At 41.9% G+C, this 18,630-nt stretch overlaps 1 protein-coding gene across 1 annotated transcript; it reads left to right on the top strand.

Moving 5' to 3' along the window:
- Nucleotides 1-3,102: 3,102 nt before the first annotated feature.
- Nucleotides 3,103-17,076, top strand: wdr36 (WD repeat domain 36). The gene is made up of 22 exons (XM_026174617.1): nt 3,103-3,451; nt 4,252-4,279; nt 4,372-4,472; nt 4,806-4,923; nt 5,016-5,148; nt 5,585-5,639; nt 5,733-5,865; nt 5,957-6,132; nt 12,718-12,838; nt 12,992-13,057; nt 13,336-13,425; nt 13,507-13,649; nt 13,736-13,853; nt 14,369-14,534; nt 14,636-14,744; nt 14,826-14,905; nt 14,994-15,101; nt 15,224-15,461; nt 15,922-16,041; nt 16,152-16,233; nt 16,593-16,780; nt 16,878-17,076. Exons 1-22 carry the CDS (start codon nt 3,305-3,307, stop codon nt 17,025-17,027), a joined length of 2,670 nt encoding a protein of 889 aa, XP_026030402.1. The 5' UTR covers nt 3,103-3,304; the 3' UTR covers nt 17,028-17,076.
- Nucleotides 17,077-18,630: the final 1,554 nt, after the last annotated feature.

Here is an 18,630-nt window from a genome sequence, read left to right on the forward strand (position 1 = left end):
AAGACATTCTTGTTTAATTTTATTCATTTGTAAAAACATAAAATTGTTCCAGTTTATTATAAAAACCTTAATCAGAACTGAAAAATGTGAAACACTCAGATGTTGTTCATACAATCTGTTTATTGATCATCATGAATCATTTTAAAGCCTCTGAAGAAGAAACAGAAGAGCAGCTTTTCTAATGAAATGGAGAAATAACTGGTCAGTGTTACAGAGTTCAGTCAGTTTAAATAAGCTGCTAAGCCTCTAACATAGAATTATTTCTCTGTCTGCTCACAGTCTCCTTCTTACATCATTAGACAATAATGATGTCATCATGTATTAAACTGTTTACCAGCTCCTGGTATTTATCAAACCTGTATCTCAAATCTGCTCTGCTTCCTTCACCCACTCTGCTCCTCATCTCCTCCAGTGTCTCGACCTTGTCTTTCTCCGTTCTGATTTATTCTTCTCAAACTTCTTCACATGTTTTATTGTCTTCTGAACTTGTAGGGCGAACTCGCTGTCTTACACACGAGCATCTGCAGAAGACTTGTTGATACAAATTGTGCATTTTCCACTTTTGATTTTCTCACAGTCCCTAGGTTTCTTTGCCTTTTTGCATGGCTTGTGACAGTCCTCCTCACGCTTAGTGCACCAGGTAACTCCATAACGTTAACTCAAATCTGCATACTCAAATATTTTTGTATCTTTGTAGAACTTAGCTTCAGGTCCTGTAGGTTGATTGTTCCCCATGTTCCTTCAGAGCTTCTTGATCCTGTTTGATTTCTGCCTGTGTCCCTCAAGCCAGGTTGATTCTGTCTTTTAGGGTTCGGGTGCTGGCAGTGCACTAAGAAATTTGGAGATCAGTCTATAGTTAACCAAGACAACTGGATCAAGTATTACAGCCAACTTTAATACTAAATTTGATAAATTTATCTGCATTAGCAGGGTTTTAAGCATTAAGTCTTGTTTGATCAGTGTTGTAACTTATGAATGGGACCTGTGCTGGCTCATGTGTTCAAACTGTTATCTATTTAAACAGCTATAACCTGTTACTCTAACGTAAATAACAAAGTCATAATAAAAGTCATCAGTTATACTTTCATGTGCCAGCAGGTTCTTATCAGTCAGTCTGAATTGCTCAACATAATATTATTATTGTAATTTTGACCTCCAGATCAGAGGTCAAATGTGACTTTTATTTTCTTCATGTCAATGACACACACCACACGTGTAAAAATCATAGTTCCCAGGTTAAAAGTCTTTTGTCTGTTTTCTACCAATTAATTAATTAAGACCACATCTGGATCCCCTTCAGTTCGCTTATCAGCCTCGTCTCGGAACAGAGGACGCCATCATCTACCTGCTCAATCGTGTCTACACCCATCTGGACCAGCCGGCGAGCACAGTGAGGGTCATGTTTTTTGAATTTTCCAGTGCTTTCAACACCATCAGGCCGACCCTCCTGGGTGATAAGTTAGCAGCGATGCAGGTGGATGCTTCTCTGGTGTCCTGGATTGTTGATTACCTGACAGGAAGACCACAATATGTACGTCTCCCACAGTGTGTGTCTGACAAGGTGATTAGCAACACAGGGGCACCACAGGGGACTGTCCTCTCCCCCTTCCTCTTCACCCTCTACACCACAGACTTCAGCCACTGCACAGAGACCTGCCATCTTCAGAAGTTTTCTGATGACTCTGCGGTGGTTGGATGCATCAGCAGGGATGATGAGACAGAGTACCGGGCTGTGGTCGACTCCTTTGTCACGTGGTGTGAGCAGAATCATCTGCAGCTCAACGTGGCAAAGACCAAGGAACTGATCGTGGACTTCAGGAAGACCAGGAAACACTTGACCCCTGTTTCAATCCAGGGGGTCAGTGTTGACATTGTGGAGGACTATAAATACCTTGGAGTACACATTGACAATAAACTGGACTGGGCTAAAAACACCACAGCACTTTACAGGAAGGGCCAGAGTCGTCTCTATTTTTTGAGGCGACTGAGGTCCTTCAACATCTGCCAGAAAATGCTGAGGATTTTCTATGAGTCTGTTGTGGCCAGTGCGATCCTCTATGCTGTTGCATGCTGGGGGAGCAGGCTGAGGGTCGCAGATGCCAACAGACTTAATAAACTGATCCGTAAGGCCAGCAATGTTGTGGGGATGGAGCTGGACTCCCTCAAGGTGGTGTCGGAGAGGCGGATGCTGTCCAAGATAAAGACAATGTTGGATAACACCTCCCACCCACTCCATGACATGTTGGTCAGCCACAGGAGCTCGTTCAGTGAGAGACTGAGATTACCGAAAAGCACCACTGAACGACACAGGAAATCATTCCTGCCTGTGGCCATCTCCCTGTACAACGCATCCACTTAACACACTGTTTGCTGCTACAGCTACACATGTTTCTTTTCCAAATATTTATTTATAAGTGACTTATGTATGTATGTATGTATGTATATATATGTATATATTGTACTATTCTTAGTTAGCGTATTGTCTGTCTTGTCTTAGCAAGCAATTTCCTAATGTTGTAAACCTCAACATCTGGCAATAAACCCATTCTGATTCTGATTCTGATTAATGTTGGTTTAAAATGGAGCACTGTAACAAAAAATAATTTCCCCCAGGGATCAATAAAGTATTCTGATTCTGATTCTGATAATGATTAAGTTGATGCATTTGGTTTATGTTGTCCTGGTAACCTGGATAAGTGACACAAAGTGGAAGGATGAAAGCAAACATGGTTGAAACACTGATGTCACCTCCAAAATGGACCCAGAATAAAACCAGCCTCACACAGAGAAAAAATATCAATCAGATTATTTCAAAGAATAAATTAAATGTTTTAAATAAATGCTACATTTTAATATGAACTGACTTCACTCAGGAGAAACGAGTATACATCTAGATTAGATATAACTCAAAAATGAAACCAGTTCAGTTTCTAATGCGCCTCAGCTCTAATGTAAGATCATCACATTATGCAGAGAACTCTTTTCTGTATTGTTTAAATCTGAAGCTCCTTCACAGTTTGAGCTCCTTCGGCAGAAAACCAGGAAAACCAGGCAGAATATTGCAAAGTTTTATTTCTCATCCTGTTCCGACTCACGGTTCTGTCCTGTTTCCGTCCAGCAGGTGGCGGCACTGAGCCGAAGCGGAACCTTGCTGAGCCGGCGGAATGTGTTTCCTGCCGGACTTGATTCCTCGTGGCTCCTTCGTGTGTGTTTTCTCTGCGGCTCCTCGCGGTGCGTGCTGTTTACCTGTGTCTCCCTGTCTGTTCGGTGCTCTCTTAGGTGTGCTGTTCTCCGGTGAGCGGACATGCCGGCCGGCGGCAGCTCTTTGTTCTCCGGTTTCCGGGTCCTGGGACTTTATTCCAACCACGTGCCGCACGCGCTCCGGTACCACTTGAAGCACCGGGAGTCCTATGTGGTGACGGCGGTCGGCCGGAGCTTCCACACGTTCAACGTAAGAACAGCCGCACGTGCTCACACACAGTCTCACACTCAGTGTAAACCTTACTAAGACCGCCTGCCGGACGGGGAAAGGCCGAGACTTTATAACCGCTTATAAACACACACGGGGTTACGGTGGCTTTACTTTAGGTTATGACGTTATGTCCACTCACCGCCCACTTTATTAGGCGCACTTTGCTGGTACCGGGATGGGCCTCCTGCTTTAAAATATTTTGGTTCATGTTGACATGATGTCATCACTCAGCTGCTGCAGATGTGTCATCTGCATCCATGATACAGATGTCTCAGCACGTCCCAAAGGTGCTGAGAGGGATTAAGATCTGGTGACTCTGGAGCTTACTAGAGTGCCGTGAATGCACTGGCATGTTCAAGAAACCAGCTTGGTATTAAATGAGCTTCATAACCATGTTCATCATAAGATGTTGATCCTCATCTGAGCGTCTGAGCTCCCTCTGTTTATACTCATTACTGATCTATGCTCTGATTGGTGGATTGCTGGTAGGTTTTTTAAAGTGCACCTGCAGCCTGAACACATTTTAAGACCCAGGTTTAATCAGGGTGGTTTGTAAAGAGTTATCCTTCAGTGATATGATAATCTTGTTATGACTGAGACATACAAAGAGGATCAGCGATGAAGGTTTTATTGATACCATCAGGAGTATTGTTTTATTTGCAGATTTCTGATCAGTTTCCTGTGTGGAGTCCATCCTGAGCGCCTGTTACTCTGAAAATAACCTGAATGCTGTGGCTGATATCTGTTGATTATTGATGATCTGTATTGGTCTCCTGCAGGTGAACAGGTTGGGGATCGTTGCTGTCAGTGAGTACTTAGATTTTTATTTTATTTTATTTCTCTCTGATTGGCTGCTCTGTTGTGATGTACTGTAATCAAATTGTGATGTTGTTGTCCAGGTAACAGCCTACCAGATGAAATCACCTGTTTGGCAGCCGACAGGATGTTGGTGTTCGCCGCCACCGGACGGCTCATCAGCGCCTTTGCCAGGAACAAAGAGGTACCAAAACTGTAACCAAACATTATCTTTTTTTTTTCTTAATTTTAAATTCTGACTTTTACTTTTTTTTTTTTTTTAGTTAAACAAATTATTTAATTTTCAAACATAAAAACAATCAAATATTTATAATGTTTGGTGCTTTTGCTTTTCTGAAATTCAAATTAGAAAACAAAATATTAAATGTTATTTAAATAACTAATTTAAAAAATCTGTTTTATTTCTATTTGAATAATTTTTTTCTTTATGGTCAGATAAATTAAAATTAAATAATAAAATTAAATAATAAAAACGAGCAGAAAATAAAAATGAACCAGTAGTTTGCTCTCCGTACAGGTGGTGATGCATTACAACGGTCATGAACAGGAAGTGCGCCTGCTGCTGCCTCTGGGTGATCAGCTGATCTCTGCTGACAGCGGCGGTGATGTCATCGTGTGGGATGTCCAGAGTGGGGGTGAGTCTGAAGTGGTGTGGCTTGCCCTGCACTCACCTGCTGTAGCATACATGTGCTCTTACCCATCATGCCTCACTCTCTCTGCCTCTCAGAGGTGTACCTGCGGCTGCACTTTGACCCATCAACCTTTGACGTATTGGCCATGATGCACCCGAGCACCTACCTGAACAAGGTGCTCCTGGGGAGCTCCCAGGGTGCACTGCAGCTCTGGAACATCAAGACCAGGTGAGGGTGTAGCGCTCGACTCTGAACACTGACAGAAACACACATTCAGAAATCCCCCGAGAGTCTGTCTGATTTTAGGTTTTCTTCCATGTCTCTGTGATGGTCACTGTGTAAAACGTGCAAACTGCATACAAACACCAATGACACAACAATGACACAACTACCATCAGCATGTTCAAAGGAGCCTCGACTGTCTCAGCTTGTGGGCCTTAGTCTCTTACAAAAGTATCTTCTGCTGCAGCATGCTGTCAAAAATAAATTATTTTAAAATCGTAAAAGTTTTTTATTCTTTTATAAAAAGTGACACACGTACATGTGTTTTAAATAAATATTTAAATTGTTGATGTTAATACTGTAAGCTACATCTGTATCCATATTCCTGCGTCAGTGTTAATGTTAAAGTGATGAGGTGTTAATAAAGTTGTTTGATCCTCAGTAAGCTGCTCTTCACGTTCGCTGGCTGGTCGGCAGGAGTCACAGTTCTGCAGCAGGTCAGGAACTTCACAGACTTTTATTGTTGGAAGTAAATACACACCTGATTCTTTTACTTTGAAAGATTTGTAAATGAACACTTAACTTTCCAGAGTCCTGCGGTGGATGTGGTTGGTGTTGGCACCGCAACAGGTCGCATCATTATTCACAACATCCGACTGGACGAGACATTGATGAGCTTCACGCAGGACTGGGGACCAATCACATCGCTCTCTTTCAGAACAGGTACACGTGATGATGTCATGCCCGTGGCGCTCGCTGCCATTGGCTCCGTCTCTCTTCACGTATTCACCGTATCTTTACCTCTGTCTGTCAGACGGCCCTCCCATTGTGGCGTCCGGCAGTCCTCAGGGCCACATTGCATTCTGGGATTTAGAACGTCACCAGCTCGTCACTCAGCACAGACACGCCCACAGAACGTCCATCGCCGGGGCAACGTTCCTGCAAGGAGAGCCGATATTGGTTACCAACGGCGCCGACAACGCCATCAAGGTAAAAAACAAAACAAGCGAGAGAGATTTATGAAAACCCTTTGATAACTTTCTAATGTTTAACTTTATTTTTAAATATTAAAGAAAAATTTAAAAAACACAATCCCACTAACAAACAACAAAAACCACGACAGCAAATAAAATTAAAACAGCTAAAAGTGTAAAAACAAAATAGAATATGAAACTACAAGAATAAACAGGGTTTGTACGGGTGCTTGAAATCCTTGAAAATGCTTGCATTTCAGATGTGGTGCTTAAAAGTGCTTGAAAGTGTAACTGTATTTCATTCACCACAAACAACTATCTGATTGAATAGTTTTCTTATTAGATAGAGAAATAAAATGAGTCGCAAAATGTAAAAGCAAAATTTCCCCGCCTGGGCTGCCTTGCATCTGTTTCAACGTGTGACCCCGCCCCTCCCTCGGTCAGTCGAGGATGAGTGCGCTAACATACCTGCAGGTTGCTGTTTTAATGAGTGTTTGATGGAAAACGACAGTCGCATGATAGGTGAGTTCTAGTAAATAATTTTCCAGTATGCGTACGTTACACACGCTATTTTAATGATAATAATAATAATGATAATAATAATAATGGATTGGATTTATATAGCGCTTTTCTAGGCACCCAAAGCGCTTTACAATACCACTATTCATTCACTCTCACATTCATACACTGGTGGAGGCAGCTACAGTTGTAGCCACAGCCCTGGGGCAGACTGACAGAAGCGAGGCTGCCATATCGCGCCATCGGCCCCTCTGGCCAACACCAGTAGGCAAGTAGGGTAAAGTGTCTTGCCCAAGGACACAACGACCAGGACAGAGAGCACGGGGATCGAACCGGCGACCTTCCGGTTACAGATGCGATTCCCAACCCCCTGAGCCACGGTCGCCCCATTTTTTAAAATTATGATTATTATTTTGCTATCAAACTCACTGGAGAAATGATTGAAATGAACTGAGTGTGATGCAGTATGGCAGCGCTATTATGGAATATGCTGTGAACTTAGCTAACGTTAGTTAGCAGTGTTAATTTACTCAAGTGAAAGCTTTAAACATTAGCCCGATGCATAACTAGCTAACTTAAGGCTTTCTGATCAACCCTCTGGGGTCGACGGACCCAGAGTCTCCATTTCAACTTGGGTCGAACATGCGGACTTCAAACTATATACCAGTGTTTAAACTGTGTTGATAGGCCACGTAAAACCGATGTGTTTTGAATAAAACAGTGGCGTTTACTCTGGGAGGAAACGGTATAAACGGCGTTTTCTATGGAGAGTGCTAGCAAACACGCTTTGCTCGTGAGTGAAAAAAGAAAAAACACTTCTTCCCTATTGGTGGAAAAATGTACCATGTCGACCAATCAAAAAATGATATGGCAACATGTGGCATCTGGTTGCTTGGGAAGAGGGGGAAGTGAGAGAGCACGAGTGAGCAAAAAAGAGAGAGAGAGTTTTGATACGTGAGAGATTTGTGACGTTTTCCGTGTTTGGAGTCTCAAGTTAGTGTGTAGTTAGTGTGTAGTTAGTGTGTAGTTGTTGTTTTGTTTTGTGTGTCAGTTCTACTAGTGAACGTCACAGTTGCTGCCTTAAAGCAACCAAAGGCAGATTGCAGTGTAAACGCTGAGTGACACACCTGCTGTCAGACCTGCAGGTTTGCCCTGTGCTGTTCTCATCTGTGTTATAGTGACACACGCTATTTTTTGGAGTTGCATAAATAATTTGTGTGCCTTCTTATTTGATGCAGAGCACCTGAGTGTTCTGTAAATAGTTATAATGGTTATACGAATAACGTCTGAGCCTTGGCTGCGTTTTTAGGTAAATAGTACCATATGACATTGTTTGCAAAACTTGTGCATATTTTTAAAAAATGTACAATTTCAATTTGCATTACAAGTTATGAAAATGATTCCTTAAACATGCCTGTGGTTTTTACAGTCAAAAATATCACTTTCTACTCGTATTTTAAATTACCGTATTTTCACGACCATAAGGCGCACTGTGCTAAAAGGCGCAGTCTCAGTTATGTGTGCCCTTACTGTATTTAACACACACATAAGGCGCACTGGACCATAGGGCGCATACAAGTACCGTATGCGTATTTAAAAATAAAGCGGGAGCAAACCTGAGTTCGGTACCTTACTCACATTTTTATTACCAGTAATCGTCATCATCAACAACACACAAGCATACAAGTGTGCGTATTTAAAAATAAAGCAGGAGCAAAACAAAGTTTGGTACTCACATTTTTATCATCAATCAAACCCATCGAAGTCCTCATCCTCTGTGTCTGAATTGAACAGCTGCGCTAAATCTCCATCAAACATGCCAGGTTCACTTTCTTCACTGTCAGAGTCACTTTCCGTGCCGTGCGGCTCCTCGGAAATGATGCCGGCTTTTGCGAAAGCTCGAACAACAGTGCCAGCAGACATGTTAGCCCAAGCATCTACAATCCATTCGCAAATTGTGGCGTAACTCGCCCGGCGCTGCCTTCCACTCTTAGTGAAACTGTGGTCTCCACCGGTCATCCATCGCTCCCAGGCCGCTCGCAGCCTTACTTTGAACGGGCGGTTCACACCGATGTCCAGCGGTTGGAGTTCCTTTGTCAGGCCTCCCGGAATGACAGCAAGCTCACAGTTCATTTGTTTCATTAGTTTTTTCACATCGGCTGTGAGATGGGCACGCATAGAGTCACAGATTAAGAGCGATGGTGATGCGTGGAAAAAACCACCTGGTCTCCTTACATACACCTCCCTCAGCCACTCTTTCATCATTTCCTCATCCATCCAGCCCTTTTCATTTGCCTTAATGATGATTCCTGCTGGAAACTTCTCTTTAGGCAAAGTCTTTCTCTTAAAAATCACCATAGGCGGCAGTTTCTGTCCATTAGCATGGCAGTCAAGCACAACAGTAAAAGAAGACTTTTCGTGCCCCGTTGTGCGTATCGCTACCGTGCTGGTCCCCTTCTTCTCCACAGTGTGACTCACCGGGATGTCAAAAGTGAGCGGGACCTCGTCCATGTTTGTGATGTGGCTGGGCTGGATGTGTTTGTCGGCGATGTGTTTGCTGCAGTAGGAGCGGAAGATGGCCAGCTTTTCCTTATAATCCGCTGGAAGTTGCTGCGCTACCGTAGTCCTGGTCCGGATGGAAAAATGGCACCGTTTCATAAAAAGTGAAAGTGAAACTGCTTTTAGTCGAATGGTGACCGTCGAAACGCTTCTCCCGCTCGTTCTTTGCTCGATGATCCACCGCTTGAGTCTTTCCTCCAACTCGGGCCACCTCGCCTTATGTCCGCGGAAACTCAGCTGCGTTTTCTTGATATGTCTGAATTTAGATAAATTGTGCTGACACATTATGTCAAAATGAATAAATAACAGATTGGCAGGATAAACAGTTTTTAAAGGTGAAATATAGAGGCCAAATCAAAAGTAGTCAGAAACGGCCAATAGACCCCAGAGGGTTAAAGGCTAAAAGCAAAGTTGTCACCAAGTACTGTTTATATTTGTGTGTATTGCTGCAGCTTTTTTGAGTATTAACTTGGTGCCTTTGGGTGAAATAATGGTAATATGAGGGACTGATCCATATGGTCACAAAGAATAGCCACTTGTTTCTGTGCTACCAAAGTTCCCCGGCTTTCATTCAAAATGTGTTTATCGTCAGCACCGACACATTAAACTACTTAAACATTATAAATGTCTGCAAGCTCACACTGAGGCCTGTGGGACACCACCAGCCCCTGAGACAGTACACACATTTATGTGTTTTTGTATATGAATATTTCATACTTTCAGGCTGCCTGTTTATTTAAGGGAGATACAAAATACATTGGAACTGTACAAAATAATATCATGGATGATAAATTAAATAGATTTTAAGTAGATACTTGTGCATTCTTAAAGTCTGATATGTTGAATTGAACTATGTTTGTTCAAAGCCTCCCAGTCAGTGCTGTTCTCCATGCCTGTCTGACTGTACATGATGTTATTAGCACAAATTCATCATGATCATGATTCATGATCATTTAGGACTTCAGCATTAATACAGACAGCAATGTAGTTAGCAATAAAACAGTTTTATTGGGAATTAACTTAAAAAAACAAACAAACATCTGTCTCCTATTTTCTGTCACACAGGAAAGAAGCATCAATATCTGATGAGAAGACTTATTTATTTCTTTTTGGGGGTTTTTTCAACAGGAGAAGAACATCTCAAACAAGCTGATTCGTTCACATTTTCACATCTTAATTTTTAAGTGAAATGTGCATTTTGAGTTTATACACTATGTGTATAAGGCAACCGTTTCCTTTTGCAGTATTTTTGTGTGGTGCTTTTTTACTATCTCTTAACAAAAGGTGAACAAAGGTGTTTAAGTTCACCCTGATTTGTTTTAATTTTCACATGGTCTTACTGAGGTGATGCGAGTTGTTTTTTTGTTTTTTGTTTTTTTTGGGGTGTTTTTTACGGGGGGTGGGGGGATGTGCTTAAAAAGCTTGAAAAGGGACGTTGAAAGTAGGGCTGCTCGATTATGGCAAAAATGATAATCACGATTATTTTCACTGAAATTGAGATCTCGATTATTTGATGATATTTATTTAACAATAACAATGTATTGAATAATGGCTTTAAAGATTGTCAAAAAATAATATAAAATAGTGTGCAAATACTGATAACAGTGCAAATGTTTGCAATATAAAACATAAATGAAAAATGTAAACATCTATGTTTCGTGAACTTTGCAGTGTTGCTCTGTGGTGCAGCTACGACACTGTAGCAAAGTTTACACACTGTGTGTACTTGATCCACGTCTGACTCCGCGAACCCATAATGTTTCCACACCACTGAAGTTTTTTTACCTCTCTTTTCAACCAGCGGCAGTCACTCTCCTCTCCAAATAACTTCTGCTTAGCTTTCCGAGCTTCCCTTGGGTCCTCTTAATTGTTGTGACACGTGTTCGAAACGCAGAGAGGTGCACTCGATTTGCCACACGGAGCAGCGCGAGAGTAAAGCACGAGGGAGGGGCTAATAATCGGCTCAGTCACTTTTAATGATCGTTGAAAGCCCAGATCGTAATTTAGATTAAAATTCGATTGAGCAGCCCTAGTTGAAAGTGCTTAAAAAGTGCTTGAATTTGATCCTGAAAAAGGCGCATGAACCCTGAATAAAGTGATTCCATTTAAAAACAACAAAAATACAACTTTTAAAATTAACTACATATAACTAAATAATAACTAAATCTAACTAAAATCAGAGACTACGATGAATAACCCTCTGGGGTCCAGGGTATAATTGGCCAATTTTGGCTACTTTTCATTTTCTCTCCATATTTCACCTTTAAAAACTGTTCATCTTGCCTTGTTTGGTATCAGTTGGTATCAGATTGTAGAGTTATTTTTTCATTTTGACACACTGTATTAACACAGTTGATCTAAATTGAGACAAAAAACATAAAATCCGAGTAGAAAAAAGTTATAATTTTTACTGTAAAAGCCACAAACATGTTTAACTTGAAATGCAAATACAAACTGTACATTGCACAAGTTTTGCAAACAACAAAGTTATATAGTACTATTTAACTAAAAATGCAGCCAAGGCCTCAGGTGTTTTTTTTTTTGTTGTTTGTTTGTTTGTTTTTAAATAACCATTTAAAACTATTTAAGGAACAATCAGGTGTTTTGCATCAAATAAGAAGGGACACAAATTGTTTACTCCAAAAGATAGTTTCTGTCCACTATAAGACCGAGGAGAACACCACAGGCATAAACCCTGCAGGTCTGACAGCAGGAGGTGGATCAGCCCTCCTGTTTTTTAGCTGGAGACAGAGTTAACAATACATTCTGCCTTTGGTGGCTTTTTTGCACCAACTGTGACATTGAGCAGTATAACTGACACAAAAAACAAAACAATGACTACACTACACACTAACTACAGCCTCCAAACACGCTAAATGTCACAAATCTCTCACGTATCAAAACTCGCTCTCTCTCTTTCTTTCGCTCTCTCTCTCTCTCGCCGGTGTCGCTCCTAAAACTTCCCCCTCTTCCTAAACAACCAAATGTCACATGTTGCCATAGAATTTTTTTTGATTGGTTGACATGGTAAACTTTAACACCAATAGACAGGGAAGGGGTGTTTTTTTTCTTTTTTTACTCCCAAGCGGAGAGTGTTTGCTAACGCTGTCCATAGAAAACACTGTTTTTACCATTTCTTCCCGCTGTAAACACCACTGTTTGAAAAAAACATTGCTTTTATTTTTTATGATAACTCTAGTTTTATGTGGCCTATCAACATGATTTAAAAACTGGTATATAGTTTGAAGTCTGTGCATTCGACACAAGCTGAAACTGAGACTCTGAGTCACTGCATCTTGACCAGAGGGTTAAAACCAGAGATCAATAAACAAAAAAAGAAGTATAAACAAGAACTGCAGTAATAATAAAAACAAAGCAAAAAAAAAAAACTCCCAACAAAAGTCAGACATTGAGGAAAATATAAAAAATAACTTATATTATAAAGAAAATAATGAAAAGCAACATTCTCAATTAAATAATTACAACAAAATATAAAACAGTAGAAAACCTTTTCCCCCCTCAGGTGTGGATTTTTGATCAGGAAGGAGGCGGAGCCAGACTGTTGAGGATCCGTCAGGGACACAGCGCCCCGCCCACCACCATTCATCACCATGGCAATGACGGAAAAAACATCCTAAGTGCAGGTAAGATCAGATGATAGTATACATATTTCTTTATTTATTGTGCCATTTTTATTTTTTCTGTGTCCTCCTGTTTTGAACCCGCTGTTTATATTTTCTGATATTTTTTTAACTTCTTTATATTTATGTTTTGTGTTGCTTTTGCCCGCCCTGCAGGTCAGGATGGGACACTGCAGTCTTTCTCCACCGTCCACGAGCGCTTCAACAAGAACCTGGGTCATGGTAAGCTCAGCCCTCCCATCAGACTCTGTTCAAAAAATGTGACATTTTAGAGTCGCTTTCTCAGACTCAGTGTGTCTGTCGGCAGCCTCTCGATAACAATAACACAAAAATTATGACACAGAAAACTGAACTCTTACTGTTCGACCTATTTCCTTTATTGGCTAAGAACATCCTCCTGACTTCACCCACTGCAGTTTCATGTTGGACACTAAATGCTGCTGCTTTAATAAAAATCTTCTTTTTTTTAATTGAGTATGGTTTATATTTATTTCTTTTAGGCTCTGTTAACAAAAAAAAGGAAAAGAAGAAGAAGAAAGGACTGACGTATGAGGAACTGCGACTTCCTGCCATCACAGCGTTCTCCTCCTGTGAGCACTATGACAAGCTGTGCAGAAGTCCATACAGAAAACGTTCCCTTAAAGCTGACACTGTCCTTTTTCTGTTCACAGCTGTCACTCGTCAGTCAGACTGGGACGGCATCGTCGCATGTCATCGTGATCGCCTAGCAACAACCACATGGAACTACCAGAGGTGCACGATGGGAGCGCACCATCTGCAACCACCAGGCTCACGGAGGGGTGCCATTGCTACGGTAATAGCATCTTTAAACCTGTGTTTCTCTAAGCTCCTCTCCTGGATGGCTCTGAGGGTCACATGACTTCCTGTTTCTGCTCCCAGGCTGTTGACATCACTTCCTGTGGTAACTTTGTTGTAATTGGGTCATCTTGTGGCCGCGTGGACGTCTACAACCTGCAGTCCGGACTGCATCGGGGTTGCTACGGTGACGATGAGAAAGGTGTGTTCACCTTTTTCCTGTGATTGCAGCACTGTCTCATTTTATTAACCCAAAGCCCCCGGTAACTGCAGTTTAATCTGTCATGCTATCGAGCCTTTTATGCAAATATGAAAATGTATACACAGAAATCTTAGAATCTCAGCTAAATGCTCATATAAATCATTTCTACAACTACCAAACACAGCGAAAACAAGCGATGATTAAAAGAGCAGTTGCGTATTTGCTAAAAAGTCCACTAAGCACAAACAATGGAGCCCCAAACCAACCCCACTTCATGTAACACTGTAAACAATGGCTTGTTAGCTCTCAGAGACCTCGTCAATAATTGCACAACGCCTGAATAGTGCTGTCATTTTGCACTTTTTGGCTTCAGAAGCATAAATCTTTCCACCGATGATGTTTACATGTTGATTAATGATTTTCTGGATTAAAATGTGAACTTGGGTGTCATTTTCGAGCAGGAAGCTCAGAAATTCCTGTAGTAACAGGTTAACCCCTGTGTCTTGCTCCTCCAGCTCACAATGGTGTGGTGCGAGGCATCGCCACGGATACCCTGAACCAGCTGACCCTTACCACAGGCTCTGATTGGCTGCTGAAATTCTGGCGCTTCAAATCGAAGAAGCTGGAAGAAGAGATGAAACTAAATGCTGCGCCGGCTAGCATGAAGCTACACAGGGAAAGGTAGCTAGGAGCTAGCATGATGCTAATAAACTGCATGATTAGCTGCAGTGAATGCTAACAATTAGCATTCCCTAACACTGCTCACTCTGTTTCTCTGTTAGTGGGATGCTAGCATTAGCACTGGATGACTTCACTCTGGTGGTTGTCGACATAGAAACCAGAAGAGTCGTTAGGAAATTTGCAGGTCACCACGGCAACATCAACGACATGGTGGGTTGGATGAAGGTGTTAGCATACATACACTACGTCACACAGTATGCTAACAGGAAGCTAAATGTTTTTATTCCTCAGACATTCAGCCCTGATGGCCGATGGCTGGTTACTGTGGCAATGGACTGTACCATCCGTGTCTGGGACCTCCCCTCTGGAAGGTAAGACTGAAAATTTTAATGAGTGACTGGGACAACTAATCAGAGACATTAGCTGATCATCAGATCTATCATTTTCTTCTATCCTCAGTCTAGTCGACTGTTTCCTGGTTGCCACGGCGCCAGTGAGTGTGTCCTTGTCCCCGACAGGTGACTTCCTTGCAACAACTCACGTTGACAGTCTGGGCCTCTACCTCTGGTATGAACTAATCACAATGCAGCCTTTGCTACAGCAACCAATCAGGGGCTTTTTTTCTCATTCACAATTGGTCATATGAAAGTCCATTATCAGCCAGTCACAGTGCAGTTGTCCTCCTTTAGGACCAATAAGAGCCTGTGTGGGCCTGTGGGGCTCCGCCCCCTCCCAGCTGACTACCAACCAGTTGTGGAGACTTTACCGGGCGTCACGGTGGAGGAGACAGAACAGGAGGTGAATTCTGAGGAGGAGGAGGAGGAGGATGTCTATCAGTCAGCTGAACAACTGGGGGCGGAGCTTGTAACTTTGTCTCTGCTGCCAGAGTCTCGGTGGAAGAGTCTGCTGCACCTCGATGAAATCAAGGTGAGGAACTGTCACTTTATTAGGAACACTGTGAGCAGCTGTGGTCCTTGATTTCAAAATCATTTTAGTGGGGAGGACAAAATATAAGAACCAGTGATAGCAGTTAAAACGTGAAGTGAAATGATCACTTTTTCACTTGGGTTGTTGCCAAAAATAAAAACAACATCATAATCCTGTGAAAAAGGAACAAACCTGACTGTGATTGATTCCCAGTCCCATCTTTGTATTTATTAAATCAAATATTTATGTTTTGTTTTTTTCATGTTCAGTCTGCTTCTTTTTAAAACCTCCCTGCAGCACATACTGTTGATTCTTCCACATACCAGCTTCACCTGGGAGTGTGATGAGTCAGCTCATGAACAGATTAATTCTTTACATGATCACAAATCAGCTGATGGTCTCTAAGGATTGAGTACTGATCATGTAACAACCTCTCACCTGTGTGATTTGGTGTTTGTAGAAAAGGAATAAACCCGTGGCGGCCCCTGCTGCTCCAGCTGCTGCTCCCTTCTTCCTGCCGACAGTTCCCGGACTCACGCCTCGATTTGCGACGCAAACACAAACCGAGCACGAAACACAGGTAACATATGCCTGGGACCCGCTCACATCGGGACCCGAGTATGTTTTAGTCCAAACTGAGGATGTGCACTTTAATCATGTGTAAATAAAGTCGTGTTTCCTGTGTCTCAGTCTAAGGTGCTGAACTGGGGCGTGCTCTCTCAGAGGTCAGAGTTCATCTGCACTCTGGAGTCAGCTCTGACCACGGGATCATGTGAGTTGGGACAGGATTGGCTCACCTTCATGCTTTTATTTTTTTAATACTAAAATCTAAAGCTGGTATTTAATCGGAATTTCAAAATAAAAGCTGATTACTGAGCTGACAGAAAAACAAAATTAACGATAAAGAAAGAAAACAGCTTAATTTTTTTATACCTGAGGAGAGTCTGTAATGACAGTAACTGAGTCAATTATCCAGTGATTGATTAAGACGTTTTTGTGGTTTTTAGTCCATATCTGATATTGTCCGTAACATTATACTTTTGTATTTTATCAGAGTATAAATAGATGGTTTTCATCAAAGTTTGAAACACAAACCTGAGTTCTGATCAGAGATCAATACTCTCTCTGCAGTTGATCAGCCGCTGCGTCTCCTGAAGGATTGTGGGCCAGCAGCGCTCTCTGTTGAGCTCAACTCTCTGGCTCCAGAGGGGGGTGGAGCCAGAGAGCTCCTGCTAGTGTTCATTCAGATGATTGACAGCATGTTGGCCAGTGGGCGGGACTTTGACCTGGCCCACGCTTACCTGGCGCTCTTCCTAAAGGTTAGCCAATCAGAACACACTCGTCAACTGTGCCATCTTTTATTGTGGAAGTCTCTTCACGATTTCCTGCTAACTTTTTTTGTTTTGTTTTTTTTAGCTCCATCTTCGCTCTTTATCACAGGACGCCACCGCCATGGAAGCTTTGAACCACCTCTTGTCCCGGTTGGAGAAAGGTTGGGCGGAGCTACAAGCATCATTTGACCAATCGTTATGTCTGCTTTCATACGCAAAGAGTGCCCTGCTGTGACACACATACATACACTTTTTGTATTCTAATAAATTTGTTTTGGATTCTTCTTCTGTGTTTTTATTTCAACCATTCAATGAATCTTCTTAATGAAAGATTTCAGTGCTGATGTGCTTTTCTTCATCACTTTCCTAATGCATGATCTCAATGGCAACATCTCAAGCTAAAGGAGAATAAATGAGAGGTTTGGTGTTTGAACTACACAGTGGATGTCTGCCTTATAAAAACTACAATATCCAGAAATTGGACTACAAAATGCATACTTTACTTCACTCAAATGTTTTTACTGAGATGTTTGAGCAGTTTTTATAAGCGTGACATTCAGAGTTCAGTTGTGGGTTCATCAGCCTTTCAGGAAATAAAAAACACCATTAATGAACATCTTTGTGATCTGAGTCTGTCTCATGAACATTTCTGTGGATTATGGGATGGTATCATCTCCTATTGCAAATAGTATGTAATAATAGAATAAAATAAAAATCGGTAAATGGCCTGTATTTGTATAGCGCTTTACTTAGTCCCTAAGGACCCCAAAGCGCTTTACACATCCAGTCATCCACCCATTCACACACTGGTGATGGCAAGCTACATTGTAGCCACAGCTGCCCTCGGGCGCACTGACAGAGGCGAGGCTGCTGGACACTGGCGCCACCGGGCCCTCTGACCACCACCAGTAGGCAACGGGTCAAGTGTCTTGCCCAAGGACACAACGACTGAGACTGTTGGAGCCGGGGCTCGAACCGGCAACCTTCCAATTACAAGATAAACTGCCAACTCTTGAGCCACGATCGCCTGAAAACATAAACCTTTAATTGTCCCACAGGGGGAAATTTGGTTGTAACAGCAGCAAAAAAAACCAAACACATATACATACAGAACAGGACATAAAATTTTTACATATTTACACAATCTGCACTTTTTGTGTATTGTACCTCTGCATTAAAAAGTGACATGTAACTTCCAATAAGTTATATATATAAACTGAGAAAAGTAATGTGCAATAAAGGGAGAATAGAAGCTGCTTATGTCAGAATTTAGGATTTGAGCATCTCTGATTGAGGCTGCAGAGACTTTGAACCTCAGTTGCTCCACCCGAGAAGTGGAAGTGGCCAAGGATGTGACACCTGCTCTTCTTGTCTAGCTTTTGCTCCTTCTGATAAGCATGTTTTTTTTTTTAAACGATTTCCGTTCATGCGCACATTTACCATCACGCATACATGACAGGCACCACTGACACCCGACACTTTCACACGTGAAGTACAGTTTCTTTAAACAAAATGTGTTTTCAGGTAAAGAAGGAAATCTTTTCATAGTAGTGTCAGGAACAGTGGATGAATAAACCCCTTTGAGTCTCCGCCGTGTACAAACAGAGCATGTGTCTGTATTATCAAGGACATATTTACACACATTTGAGAAGCAGTTCTACCCACCAATATTTGTATGCGAGAGTGAAAACATTCTACATTAAGAGCTCGTTCAGTCCTTTTCTGTGTAAATGCCATTATTGTTCTGGGACTGAGGGATGTTCTGATGGAGGAGTGTTGAATTTTTAAAATCCCAGATTGAAATGCTGTTGTCAGCTGTGATGCTGTAGTTGGTTAAC

This window comes from Astatotilapia calliptera, chromosome 7 (genome assembly GCF_900246225.1).
Source record: "Astatotilapia calliptera chromosome 7, fAstCal1.2, whole genome shotgun sequence".
Classification (NCBI taxonomy): domain Eukaryota; kingdom Metazoa; phylum Chordata; class Actinopteri; order Cichliformes; family Cichlidae; genus Astatotilapia; species Astatotilapia calliptera.